The 13,861-nt window shown below is 50.5% G+C and overlaps 1 protein-coding gene across 1 annotated transcript in view; it reads left to right on the forward strand.

Annotated features, from left to right (window-relative positions):
- The window catches only part of OTOF (otoferlin), a 118,621-nt gene that overhangs the window by 53,103 nt on the left and 51,657 nt on the right, over positions 1-13,861 (forward strand). The window contains exons 7-11 of the mRNA XM_067294892.1: positions 3,843-3,878; positions 6,112-6,147; positions 6,979-6,999; positions 7,923-7,970; positions 12,278-12,307. Coding sequence (XP_067150993.1) covers positions 3,843-3,878; positions 6,112-6,147; positions 6,979-6,999; positions 7,923-7,970; positions 12,278-12,307 — 171 coding nt within the window. The remainder of the gene's footprint in view (positions 1-3,842; positions 3,879-6,111; positions 6,148-6,978; positions 7,000-7,922; positions 7,971-12,277; positions 12,308-13,861) is intronic.

Genomic DNA, 13,861 nt, shown 5'->3' on the forward strand with positions numbered 1-13,861 from the left:
CTGGGAGAGATGGAGTAAAGGATTACTGAGGATGTGAGGAGAAAGCTAGAGAGAAGGGGATTGCAGCAGCTGAGAAAACATAACTACAGGAGGCAGATTTTTCATGGATAACAGGGCTGGATGGATCCATGCAAGCTTGCAGCAGGAAGGGGAGGATGCAGGGAAACACTACCCCATCCCAACCCAGGGAGGATGCCTTGGAATAAGGAGGGGGTCAAGTCCCCATCCCATGCAAAGCCACCCAAGGGTCCTTCCCCAGGCAGATTGCAGCAGCTCCAAAAGCATCGACAGCATTTGACAATTTACTGTATCTTTCACTGTGTTCCCCAGTGCCGGAAGGATTGTTTAAATTGGGGGGGAACACAAAAAAAGTCTGAGGTGTTGTGCAGAGCTGTGCCTGGCTCAGCCTATAGCAAACCTGTCTTGGTCTTTTACTATGAATCAAAAAGGAAGAAAGAATGAAAATATGTTGTTTCACATTCAAGCTTTTAAAAAGAATTAAAAGGCACTTTGATGTGAGCCATCCTTTTGAATCAAGAAAAAGGAGTCATTTTGTTTTAAATTTTTTTTGTTAATATGAACAAAATTGTCCTGGCTCCTTTGAAATGCCTTTTCACTTCCACCATTGACAGATCCCAGAGCCAAGACAAAATTGCACCAAAAACAATAAAGAAAAAAATATTTTGGTGTTGTCAAATCTGCATTTCAAAAACTGACATGAGCGTGGCTGGGAAGGGTTTCTGCTAGGCCATCTCCTGGCTGTCCTCACCCGCAGCCCTCAGTTCCCTTCCCTGGGGCTGCGCCAGGTGGGTCACAGACTGGAGCGTGCCCCTGGGATCTCCTTCCCCCAGCCCAAGGGAGCCACGTAGACTCTCGTACCTGCTTAGAAGATGGGTAGCTTGTTTCAGGGCAGCTGGACCTGGGCTCAGGAGCAGACTGAGAGGAGGAAAAGGACGGAAGGAAGGGGAGTTAAGGAAACTTGGCCCTTTTTGATCTCTCCAAAGGCTGGTCCTTCAGCATCTGTAATCTATGCCCTGACAGCTTTGCAGTGGGCAGTTCTGCAACCTTGAAGTGGCAGCATCAGCTATGATGTCCTTAGGCTGTCACTGGATGTAGAAATCCCCTTTTCGTCCCCTGAATTTCACCAGAGCGGGGTAAGAGATCATAGACCGAGCCAGCCCGCAGCCGTGGAGACGTGGGGACCTGGTTTAACCCCCAGCTTTGCAAATGGCCTTGCCTGTGATCTCAGGCACATTCCTTCCTTGCTCTGCCTTCCTTTCACCCCCCTCCCTGCTTCGAGAGCCAGTGCTCTCCGTTTTCTCCTGGCCAGTCCACCGGGCCTCCGATATAGACATACCCGAGCTGGTTCAGCCTGAAGACCACGCAGCTCTGGCAGGTTCGCTAGCAGAGCTGCAGCCCTATCCAACCCCAGCTACACCGCTTGCAGAGCCAGGCACGGTGCTGGGGCAGCCCTGCCGCTTTCCCGTGGAGCAGGGTGGTACAAAGCAACCTGCAAATCTTGATCCGGGCTTGCAGGGGGACGTGCTCCAGGGCTTCGCCCCATGCCACCAGCACCAGGGGAACCAGATCCATCTGCAGTCAGCAAAGGGTCGGCAAGCTTTATTTGATCCAGCTCCTGCAGGGCCAAGTGAATGTCTCTGCAACAGGTTCCCACCGCTCGGATGACCGGGGATTGCCCTTACTAGCATTTCCCGCTTGCTGGATAAAGGAGAGCTGACTGTATGATCAAAGCCCTACCAAAGCTGAAATCCAGTGGTAAACCTCTGCTGACCTTACAGCTTTCAGTTTTGGCTGCTAGTCTGGTCCCACATGGGCTGCCTCAGTGTTTTTCACATGCTTTTTGTGTGGCTGGGCAAGCTGGCAGCCAGCTGGAGAAGAGACAAGTAAAACTCAGCTGATATAAACGAGGTGGAGGGAAGCAATTACAGCACCAGCTGAAAAAGCCCCCAGCGAGATGGTCAGAGCACTTTAAAGTGGTGCAGTTTGGGGGAGAAACAGTCCTGACTCCACGCACACCATTCTGGGCTCTGGCGTGGCTCTTACCCTGCAGGAGTGGTCTGGTCTCTGCAAACAGCAACTCTGCACTCAGGAGCAGCTGAGGAAGCAAGCTGTGTGTTGGGAATTGCTAGGAAAGGGGTAAAAAGTAAACAGAGACCTTGTTCTGGTACTAAACCTGTGGTTCAGCTGCTGCTTAACTGCAGTGTGCAGTTCCTGTCTCTGCTCCTCAGAGAGGATGAAGTGGGACTGGGAAAGGCACCAAGGAGGCTCAGAGGAAGGAGCTGTTTCTGTCTGAGGACTGACTACACAGCTTCGGACTCTTCAGCCTGGAAAGAGAAAAATTGCAGGGGTGTAATGAAAGTCTCTGTGCTCCTGAGTAACCTGGAGAAGGTAAATGGGGAAAAACTGTCCGCCAGTATAAGAATTAGGGTTATCAGAAGAAATCAATGAGGTGGCAAGCGCAAAAAGACTTCTTTTTCCTTTTTTTTCCCTCCTCTCTCCTCACAACTGCAGTTAAACTCCCCACCAGGATGCTGAGAAGGTTAAACCTGGCACAGGGACTACCATGGCATGCTCTCCTTGGCCTTGTACCTGTTTAGGGCATCCCCCTTGGCCAGTGCTGGTTTGGATCCTGGAGGACGTGCCTTGGTCTGACGCCAGGCAGCCTTGCGTTCTCCTGCTTGTTTGCAGGGTGCCTGCGTGTGTGTTTTATCTTCATGTGTCGCGGTGCGTCTGCAGTCCCACAGATGGAAGCATCTGTATGATTTTACAGTTTTCCACCTACAGATCACAGTGTGCTTTGCAGGGGAGGGCAGGAGCGTTTCCCCATTTTTCCAGCATTGGCAGAGTCTGCTCTGAGGTGAGGTGGCTTCTGCAGCAGAGCTGGGAGTAGAAATGTCTTTGACCAGTGCTACTAAAACCATCAGAGCTCGGTTCTCAAACCCCTTATATCGGTGCCAAATACCCTTGATGGTGCTACCCAAGCGTGTGCAGGATGGAGCCTGAGTTTGCAAGCCGTGGTAATGTCTGTATTTATTGGCCTTGTGTTTCTGCTGGGGAGGAACCTGGCAAGCTTTCAGGTAGCTCCAGGAGCTGGAATAGTTCAGTCGCTGGGATAGAGCCATGCACCATCGTAATGCCTAATGCTCTTCTCAGGGTGCAGGACAGGTGAGTCGTCTCGTCTCCTTCCAGGCAGTCTGACACAGCCGCTTCCAGCCTAGGCAGCTTTTATCTTTGAGCAAATTCACCCCAAGCAGAGGGGAGACCCTGCTGCTCCATAGCTATCCCTCCTTTGCCGCTGTATTGACTTCCAGATCCTTCCAGAAAAATCTCATGCAGTTTATAATATTACCACTGAACTGCCAAACTTCACTACAAGGGAACCCACAAAACCCAAGCCCACTCATGGCACAGCTAATATGGGAGGAAGGAGGTCAGGGTGTAGGAAAGCAGTTCACTACCACCCTAACATGGAGTTTGATCAGCCAAACAGTCAAAGAAAAGCCAGACTGCCTCATGCACGCACCCTGGAAGTGCAGGAGAGAGCAGCATTGGTGGCAGACGTAGGGTCAGGTCCTGATGACTCCTCTGTCCCTGATTTGAAACGGTGGGAATCAGAAGAGGATCTCCGTGGAGGAGCATGGTGATTGTGAGATTTTAGACACGCGTGGAGTGGTTTGCTGTGCTGGTGTGTTCTGAAGTTATTTTTGCACTGAAGCAAAGCATCCTGTTTTTAACGTGCTGAGGCAATGAAGAGCCCTGTAAGTTCATGTCACAGTGGTGTTTTTTTTTCTTTTTCCCCTCTATCTCTGTAAATGCCCTAGCCTTGGAGACGATGCAGAAGAAGAGCAGAACACTAGGTAAATACCCGCACCAGCCCTGCTCAGATGGTGACCTGGAAACACTGGCTCTGCAATGCTGAGACATTCAAAGTCTTGCTCTCTAGAGAGCACTTTCTAAAACCCAGGCCTAAATGTCAGAACTTGGAGGTCCAGATCCCTCTGGTCTAGTTTTAGGCATTTCATCAAGGCTCATAAGTTAGGAGCCCACTCGCCCTAGGGAGCCTCTGTACTACTGAGCAAAGCAGGGCCAGGGCATGGGCGGTAGCGCTCTCCCGTCTGTTAAGTAGTTAGCATGGTCCATGGTATGGTTTTGGGCCAGGCCAGATAGGACCCTCTCAGAATATGTCTGGGACAGTTTATGATAGCACCGGCCAGGGACTATCCCCAACGGGTAGTTTGGATACAGTTTGTGGAGGAAAGAGACTTTATGGACACAAGCTGTGCTGGACCAGTCAGCCTTGTGGCCAGAGAATGAGCCCTCATCCGTTTTATTTATTAATATAGAAGTGTCCTTAGATTCCCTCTGTGGCTGGTGCAGAGACACGGGCACTTCCAGAGGTGATTAAGGGACAGCGTGCACCCCCCTGGCCTGCCCAAAGTTCGGTGGTACGGGGCCGTGCACGTCACAGCACCTTACCGCTTCGAAAATGAGATCCCAGGAAACATCACCTGATAGCTGTTGACTCTGAAATATTCATGGGCAGGACAGAGCGCTGCAGCCGAAAACAATCTGGTCACTGTGAATTATTGATCATGCCTTTTCCTGTGTGTGCGCAATGGATCCTGTATGTGTTGGACTGGGTTGAACCCTCCGCCTGCCACTAAACGTACCCGTAGGTCACTTGCTCCAAAGCTGGGGTCATTGCCAGGCTCCAGAGCTGAACTTTGTGATGAAAATGCATGTGAAAGGAGCTGCCGTGGCTATACGGAGGTGGGAATTATCACCATCCTACCTGGGCCTAGGAAGCTCACCAAGGGTCTTACTATGACCCCAATATTCCTAGGTTGCCCCTATAGTCAAAGGAAAGAGAGGAACCTCCCAAGGGTCATTTATCCATGTTGGATCTCACTCAGCCTTGGGATGTGTGGGTCTCCATCCTTGGATGTCATGCAAGATCAGTGCAAACAGGTTCCTAAATGTCCAAATAGGTAAGCAGGGTCTGAAATTGCTAACTCAGGTGTCGCATTTGGGTCCACATCTCAGGAATATCACACACCAGACCAATGACTCCATCAGTATAGTCGGTGTGTGCAGCTAAGCCCTGGGCTCAGGGCTGAGCAACGGAGACATCCGAAAGGGTGAATCTGAATCAGGCAGGTCTGGGGTCATTTTCAGCTTGAGCAAGCACGAGAGCTAAATGATCTCCCAAAAGCTATCAGTCCCTGTCAAGTTTTCCCTATCATTTCTGCAACTGTCCAATGTACCATTAAATTGGTAGGAAAAATGCATCCTGAAAGGACAGGAAAAGGGCACAACAAGGTGTTCAAAGCAATGAACTGGGTGCGGCTTTGAGTCCCAAGGTAGAGCCTCCAGTAGCAGATTGACATATTAGCAGGTGGCTGTTAGCACCTTGATTTAGGTTGATTCCATACTGATCCAGCATAGGAGATCTTCCAGATCCGGCTGTAGCAACAGATAATGTCACTCTATTCAGTTACTCACCTGCTATCCCCCAGCCACTTTCACGTGCTGTTTGAACCAAACCAGTTGATCCCGTCTGCTGTCAGAGTGGTGACAACTTGTGTCCTGTGTCAGAAGTTCAGATCCCACCACCAACCGGGTTTTTCCTGGAGACAGCCTAAGCAGAGTACCCCTAGGTCAGGTGCACACAGTAGAAGTTACCACCGCTCACCTGTTCCGAGATCCTTACTGCATGGCTGAGGCTAGCCCCTCCGTGAAGGCGGTGGTGTCCCATCCTCCGTGCATGGTGATGCACGTCCCATGGTTCAGATAAATGCCTTTCTCCTAGTAGGAAGTCAGGTGTCACCACTGCCAGGCCCCACTTTGAAGCAAACTCCATGCCACAATTTACAAACCCTGTTACAGCAAGCGACAAATATACCTGGTGGCTGGGAATTGTGGCTGTGGCAATGCAGCCACCCCTCCTTAGAAAGGGTAGCTTTGCAGACTCTTGCTAGGAGCGTGTCTGCATTAACTGTGTCAATGTTTCCCTTGCTGTTGGTGGCTTGCTTCAATAAGCCTGATAATGTTTTTTTCTTTTCCTCTCTTTCTCTTCTACACCTAACTCAGGATTAAGTTTAACGACGGATACAAGTCAGTAGCAAGGTACCAAAATGTCATGACTGGTGAGATCCTGATTTTTATGGGAGTTTGCTGTCATCCAAGCCCATCCCAGTCTCCCCGTGTACCATAAGTATGTGACAGTCCAGGTATAAATAGGCCCAGAATTTGAGATAGAGGTCAATCTGGTTTAAACCCCAAAGCTTCATCCCAGTTGGCTGCTCAGCATAGGATGTGAAGCATGTACAGTGCCTAGGAGATTTCACCACTCAGTTGGCTCTCAGGCCAAGAGAATAGGGCAAGAAGTGAGGACCTGGGAGGAGCTGGCCCTGCTGCCACCTTGGCTGGGGACAATGGTCCCAAGCCAGCGCTTCATGCACCAGCATCATAGCACTGAGTCTTGGGAAAAGTGTGGGACAGGACACCTGAGTGCTTTGAGTTGGAGCTGAAGACTGCAAAGAAGGAGGAAGTCTACAATAGCAGGAGATGAGCTCTGTGCTCCAGGAGCTCTCTACGGACCAAGCCACCATTGCAAAATCTGCTGCAGTATTGCACTGTGAAGGAGCGACAGGTCCTGTGATCCCTTTGCAGCCATATCCCAGATAAAATACACTTATGCTTCTTGATAAGTTCTCTCTGTAAAGCTAGTGGTCTCTCAAAGACACCATGAATAAGACTACATCTATGCATGTAAGTTTATCCAGCGTGAGTGAGCCCAGGCCAATGCTCCCAGCCCCGACCCATTCCCAGGCAGGGGTAGGACCATCCCCAGGGCAGGACCATCCCCAGGGCAGTTTGGATGAATTCTGTCTGGGGGTGTTTGTGTGTTTTGTTCTTCCTCACATTCATACTCCTGTCTGTGTCTCCTCCAAACAGTGATGACCCTGAAGATCCCAGGTACCAGGCATGATGTTCCTCCTTAGCTCAGGCTCTTTGGGCATGGTGTGTGCATGTGTGTGACATGCATGTTGGTGTGTCAATCCCTGCATGGCATTTGGACCCAAAGAAAGATCCTAAGTGCTTCCTGCCCTCTTCTCAATGGGGGGGCAGAGCTTCCTTGTACTCACCCCAACCCCTCCTCCCCAATGGTCAGGACTTTTTTGCATTCAGTCTGTTCTCCCATATGCCCAGCAAGGATGTATTTCTTTTTACTCATGGTACTTCCAAAGGAGCTTGGATAATAATGTTTGTCTGTCTGCCTAGCTGTGCACCCAGCCATCCCAATGTAGTTCTTTCTTACCAGCTGCCAGTCAGTCATCCTGATGCCATTTTCTCCATCCATCTATCCCAGTGCCATTTTCTCCATCCATCCATCTACACATCCATCCATCTCATTGCAATTCTTTCCATCCATCTACCCCAGTGTAATTCCCTCCATCCATCTATCCACCCCAGTACAGGTCTATATGTCAATTCATCTCAATACCAGTCTATCCATCCATCCATCCATTCCTGTGTGAGTCTCTCCGTCCATCCATCTATGCATAGCACCAGCCAAACAGCCATCCCGGTACCATCCTGTCTTTCCATCCATCCTGAAGCAATACTTTTTGTCTGTCCACCTTGTTTGCTCTTTCTCTCTCCTCCCTGCTCATTCCAGCATCACCAGTACTCCCATCTCTGTGCCCAGTTCCCTGGATGCCAGTGGGTGAACAAGTCTTGCTACAGTGAAGTTTCACCCTGGCACGCTTGTGAATTGGGCTTGGTTGGTTGCTCGATGCATGTTGCTGGTTGGGGTTTGCGAGGAGAAGGTGGGGAAGGGTCTTTGGCATTGCAGCAGAATGAATCACATCTGAATCAATTGCTCTTTGTGATTGCAGAGCTAAGGCTAAGGGAAAAGAGAAAAGACACCTCATGTTACCATTCAGGTATCCTGACTCCCTCCTTCCCTGCTCCCTGACGGTTTGGTCCGTTGCTCACTTGCCAGTTTCAGCCTCTAGCTGTTAGTAGCAGTATTGCTGCAGTTCTCAGCCCTGCCTCTCCTCATCCCTTACTGAGGGGCCTGAAACCTGTTTCTTTCCAGAAGAAAAAGAGGAAGCGAAAATAAGACCATTGTGGGATTTTACATGGTGATGCTGTAGCGTAAGAGTTTAGAGCAGGCTTCTGACCAAAACTCCCTATGACAGCAACACAGATCTGTGCCAAATAAGCTGAAAAGGGCAATGCTTTGCACAAGCTTTTGCTGAAATTGAGAAGGAAACAGCTTCTGTGAAGCACCTGAGTACTCCATAATCTGACCAGTCTGGCTGGCAGTTCATTAGCAAGGAGGCTGGCTAGCACCTGCCTGGCTCCAGGTCATTCCCCTTGGGAAGGGATTTATTACATAGGTAGCAGGTTTTTTTCCAGTGCAGCCCAAATGGACACAACTAGCATGCAACAATAATTCAGGGGAGCTAGGGGAGAAGTCAAGGGAAAGGAAGCCCTCAGTTTTGGCCAAAGATGAGGAAAAACACAGAGGACTAGCCAAAGCCTGTCATACTCTAACAGGAATACTCAGATATAACACGTGTGCACACATGTGAAGGGATGCGATCTGGAGCTCTGTGTCTGATCTTCTGCACTGAGCCCTGGCTTACACTCACCAGCGGCCTCCCACCCGGCTTTTCAAACTCTGTATCCCAAGCGTCTTGCATTGAAACCATAGGATTATGGTGCCTGGATTGGAGCTTATTTTATCCCAATGAGCATTAAAAGTCAAATATAGTCCCACTAGCTGGTTTTACATCCTCTCATTCCTGAGACAGCGCAGGTTTCTTAACATGTGTATATATATATGGCATATACATATGTTTCATTTTCCCTTTTTCAAAGTATGTGGAGGTATGTATATACATTAATTCTGTGGTCTTCTTTCTCTCTATGGTCTACTTGTCAACAATGTTTGATTGACCAGTCCACATGCCAGTATGTGGCTATACATATATCTTACACATTATATATATATATACACACATATACACACACACATACATCAATACAAGCTACTGGGACAAGGGAATTTGATGCATATTTCATGCTCAGGTCTACTGGACCATTTCCCTGGCCCCAGCGCAAGATGCTGTTTTGTGTCCAAGTGGCTTTGTTTTGCAAGAGTTTAACTCAGTGTATGTTGACCTCCCTTAGATCAGCTCCAGAACAGGACCACAGGCTGCTCTGTGCTAATGAAACTGCTTAAGAGCAAGTTGCCTGAAGACATAACATGGGAATTCACTGGTGATGCCCCTAGAGGGAAATCAGTGCCCTTTTCAGACACTACTAGGTTAGGTCAGACTGTGGTTCCCAGTGGAGGGGATGTACCCAACCCAGGTGGCACACCAAAGCAAGCACAGCTGGGGAGGCTTTGAGATGTCCCCCTCGGGGGCCATCAGCTAATTGACCCAGGCACCAATTATCCGAGTGTCCAGACAGGCTGAGCCAGCAGCATCCCTCATTGCTATGTGGGAGAACAAGGAGAGGAGAGAATTGCAGGAGAAGGCAGACACACAGAGTGAGAGGGCAGCCAGGGATGTGTTCTTGCATCCTCCCTCCAGGGACATGCCGGCCACATTGAGACCAATAAAATGAACCAGACAAGGGTGCAGGCTCAGGTACTGCCCCCTTCCCACCCGCCCTGGGATGCAGCCCCTGGGCCTGGCATGGTGGGGGCTCAGAAGAGTGCCCGGCCCCATCCCATCCCTGGGCAGAGCCATTCCCATGGCAGGTTGGATGGTCCCTGCTTGGGGAGGAGAGTGTCCCAGCCAGGCCATGGCAGAGAAGGGTCCTGTGCTGGTTAGTCATTTGGGGAGATGCAGCTGCTCATCCCTACGGCAGTGCCAAGGGACTCTGTGTTCAGACACAGCTGAGCCAGCCACATAGGAGCAGGAACAGTTTGATGAAGTCTGGACCATAAGTAATCATTTTGGGGAGCTTCTGTGATAGGTATTCAAATAAGCAGGATCACTGGGCACAAACAGATAGGCAGACGTTGGGGAGCAATACGCCACATCATCGGCATGACGGGCAGCCAGCTCACCAGCTCCTAATCCTGCTGGTATTGTCCAGCTCCCATAGTCCAAAAGCATCTCCAAAATTAAACTCTTGCTTTAAAGATCATTACCAGCCATGCGATTTGCTGGTCTTTCTTTTGTAATTGATCTTCTGCTAATTTATAACGTCTCCCTTGTTTCTTTCTGCTTTTCTCCATAATGCAGAACACTCAAATAGTCCTCCCACCGTGTTTTTTTTTTTTTTTTTTTTTCTTTTGAGAGGGAAGATGAGGTCCAGGAGTTGAGGCTTTAAGAAAGTAAAACCTAAATATTCAGTGAGGTGAGGCTGGGAGTCAGCAGTGTGAGGGAGGTGGCACTGGGCAGGGATGAGTTAGCGGTGAGCCATGGCTTTGCAGGGAGCTCAGACCACGTCCACGAGCTGTGAGAGAAAGCATGGAGTGATTGAAATCCTCGCCCTGCTACCGAGCAGGGGCACTAGGGCAGTTTTTACAATGCAGATGAACCAGCTGAGCCACTGACACCGATATTTGTCTGTCCCCATGACAAGCTCAGCTGGCAAGAAACTTGCCCTGTAAAATCAAAGAGAATAAGTTTCCGCCAGTTTGCTCTCAGAACAAGTGTTGGTGCAGGGAGAGCGCAGGAATGCCCCTTTTAGAGGCAGCTTGCGGCTGGATTTCCTTGGCTGTTTTCCAGCCCAGGCTCTAAGCTGATTCCTGTCCACGCTGGGCTGAATGAGAAAGCCCCACTCTTCACCAAAGGGTCCTTCCCTCAAGCTGTGGGTCTTGCCCTCTCCCTCGTGCTGGCGCTGGTCTTCCAGACTCATCTATCCTAACAAACTATCCAGTTTTTGGTTTTTTTGGGTGGCTTTCAAGCAGCTCAGTGCATGGAGAGACAGAGGTCACGGCTCTGAAGCCACCCTCCTGCTCTGCGTCCACAGCATAGATGGGGCCATGGGATGAAGTCCCCTCCTTGCAATGAACCGCAGCAGTGCAAAGGAGGAAAGCAGGGCACAGCTTCTGTACAAGGTGTCTCTTACCCTGAATCACCCTGGATGAGGCTGAACTGTGCAGTAAAGAGAAGTGACCTGTCTCTAGTCCAAATCCCCACCAATCCTTGCGAATCTGGAGTTCATTCAAAGACCCCCTCAGATCCCTGGTGAGGGCACAGCTCCAATCCAGTGCAATTTTCTGATTGTCCCCACAAGCTGCTCCCCTTCCAGCTTCTGGGAGCAGAGTAACAAGCTGTAATTAAAACCCAGCCCTCTTGATTACCTTTTAGACCTGGTTAATTGCTTTCTCCTCCCCACTTTGCTGATGCATAAGCCCTTCTGCTCCCAGCCAGGCAGGGGAAAGGTTGGGGAACTGGCAAGAGCTTTTCTTGGTGTGGAGGAGCAGGGTAGAGCCTGCTTTTGCTACTGCTCAGAGGGGCTGTTGGAGTACAGGAGGACCCTGGGTGGGAGAGATTGGCTAGGGGAAGAAAGCATGACTTGGGAGAAAAAGCAGAGAGGTAGGATCAGAATAGAAAAACATAGAAGCCTTGAGAAAAGGACAACAGAAAGGGAGCAAAAGCCAGAAGGCAGAGACAGAGCAGAGGTTTGCAAACCAAAGCAGGGAGGTGAAGAGCCTACGTGACGTCAGGGCAGGAGGACACAGTGTCAGACTGGGCAGAGATGGCACCCCTCAGATCCAGCCCATTTCATCCAGTTGACCCTTCTCTGGAGGGAAGATATGAAGTTCACTTTCGTGGGAGGATGAGCAAGATGGTTCCCCCCCTTTCCCCCAGCCAAAAAGGAGAAGAGATGTTGCTTCCTGCCCCTGCAACAGCCTGAACACATGCACACATCCACTCACATTTGTGCATGCACATCTGCATCTGCTTTATTGACCCTATGCACGCATCTGCTGAGTGCACACCACCTCCAACTCCTAACTGCAAGGAGTCGTGGTCCCCCTAAGACCCTCTAGCCTGGCAGAGGATCATGCAGAGATCTAAATTACAGGTGCAGGCATTTAGGGGTCAGTCCTGCTCAAGAAGGTGATCCATGAGCACAGCCTGGGGAGGGGGTACTGGGAGCACCAGTGAGGAAAGCTGCAAAGGGAAGAGCAGTTTCTTGTGGTTTCATGGTATGATTGAAGTGCACTGAAGCTTGTTTGCCTTTTGTTCCCTTGATGCATGGCCACCGGCTCCAGCAAAGGCAAAGAGAAGACAAAGGAGCACAAGTAGGTTTGCTCTCCATGCTCCTTCTCCTTTTTCTTGTTTCCAACTTTTCCAGCATGTGTTGTGGCTGATCCAGTACATGGTGTGTTCTCCCTTCCTCTGAAGTGGAGCGTGTCAGGCCTGCAGGAGCTTGGGTCTCTTGGATGTTTGGCCTGAAACCTCAGAGCCTGCAGGGGATTTTTATCTACAGCAAAAGCCAAATGTAAAAGATAGGCTTGGAGTGGGTCATGGCAACATTGGTAGGGAACTGTAGGGTCTTGAGTTGCCTGGCTCCTGGTTCCCATCAGGTTCAGGACGCAGCAGGAGCCTGGAGCCCCTGCTTTGCAGACAGGTGAGGAAGCAGCAGTCCTGCCCTTTGGGAGGCCAGGGACTCCCACGGCCTTGCAGCCCCTGACCAGCAGCATCTCACCTCAGTGCAAGGCAGTAGTCCTGGTTTACTCCTCCTATGACTCAGAACAGAAGGAGGATGCTGTCTGACCGTTCCCCTCTAACCTCCCCTTTCACAAACCTGGCAGGATTAGCCCATCCGGCTCAAGGCAAGGCACAGGCCTGCGAAAGAGGACTTCCCCTCCCTGGAAGCTGCTTCATAACAAGCAATGCAGATGATAGGAGAAGATTTGGGGAAATCTCTGCTTGGATTTTAAGCTTCTAGAGTATTCCAGTGACAACTGAAGGAGCAGAGCTCTATATGGCTGTCTACATTAGTGAATTAAAGACTGCCAGGCTGGACATTGCCCCCTGGTCCTCCCGGGACACTGCCAGCATGGGTGATGGCACAGGGAGGTCCCAATAGGGGTAAACCCCTATTGGGGTCACCCCAGGGGAAATTTGGATGGGCCCTGGTGTGAGGGGAGAGTTTCCCACCTTGGGCATGACCAGCCAGCTGGGGGCTTGGGACAGAAGAGGTCCCTGGCATGGATTAATTTCCCAGCACAGATGTAGCCCCACAGGGGCTCTGTGATTGCAGGCAGGGGCTGACTGTTTTGCCAAATCCTGCTCCTGTGCATTTGGGCATGTACTTTGTGGGAGCTGGCAGGTCCCAGCTGGCTTTGCTGGTGCCAGGACCACCAAGGCGTTGGATGCAGAGACACCTGCACCGTGGTCCACCTTTGCAGGACAGGCAGGAGAGCTGAGCAAATGGGACATAGCACCAACACTACAGCTCCTGTCCCCACTGCTCAGGCTGTCAGGGTGTCCGAGTAGACAAGTTTCTTCAGCTTCTGTCTGCCCTTTATCTCCAGCTGCTTGTGTTGATACCATTCCAGGCTGTGTCTGAGCTTTCTCCATACGGCAGCAACCTCCAGCTGTTTGACGTATCAAATCTGCTGAAATTTAACCTTGAGCGTCCAGTGAGTGCAGGCTAATATCCTGCTGTCCAGGTCTGATCCCTACAGCCAGCACTTTTCAATCAGTGTGGTCTCTGCCGGGTCATGTTTATTACACTGCTGCTTAATGACCAGTTTGGGGCAGTATCTTATTGTGTTGATCGTGCACGAACAGACGGACCCTCCTGGCTAAACAGTGTAAGCAGAGAAGGCAGAGATGATGAGGTGGGG

Source organism: Apteryx mantelli, chromosome 3 (genome assembly GCF_036417845.1).
Source record: "Apteryx mantelli isolate bAptMan1 chromosome 3, bAptMan1.hap1, whole genome shotgun sequence".
NCBI classification, from domain to species: domain Eukaryota; kingdom Metazoa; phylum Chordata; class Aves; order Apterygiformes; family Apterygidae; genus Apteryx; species Apteryx mantelli.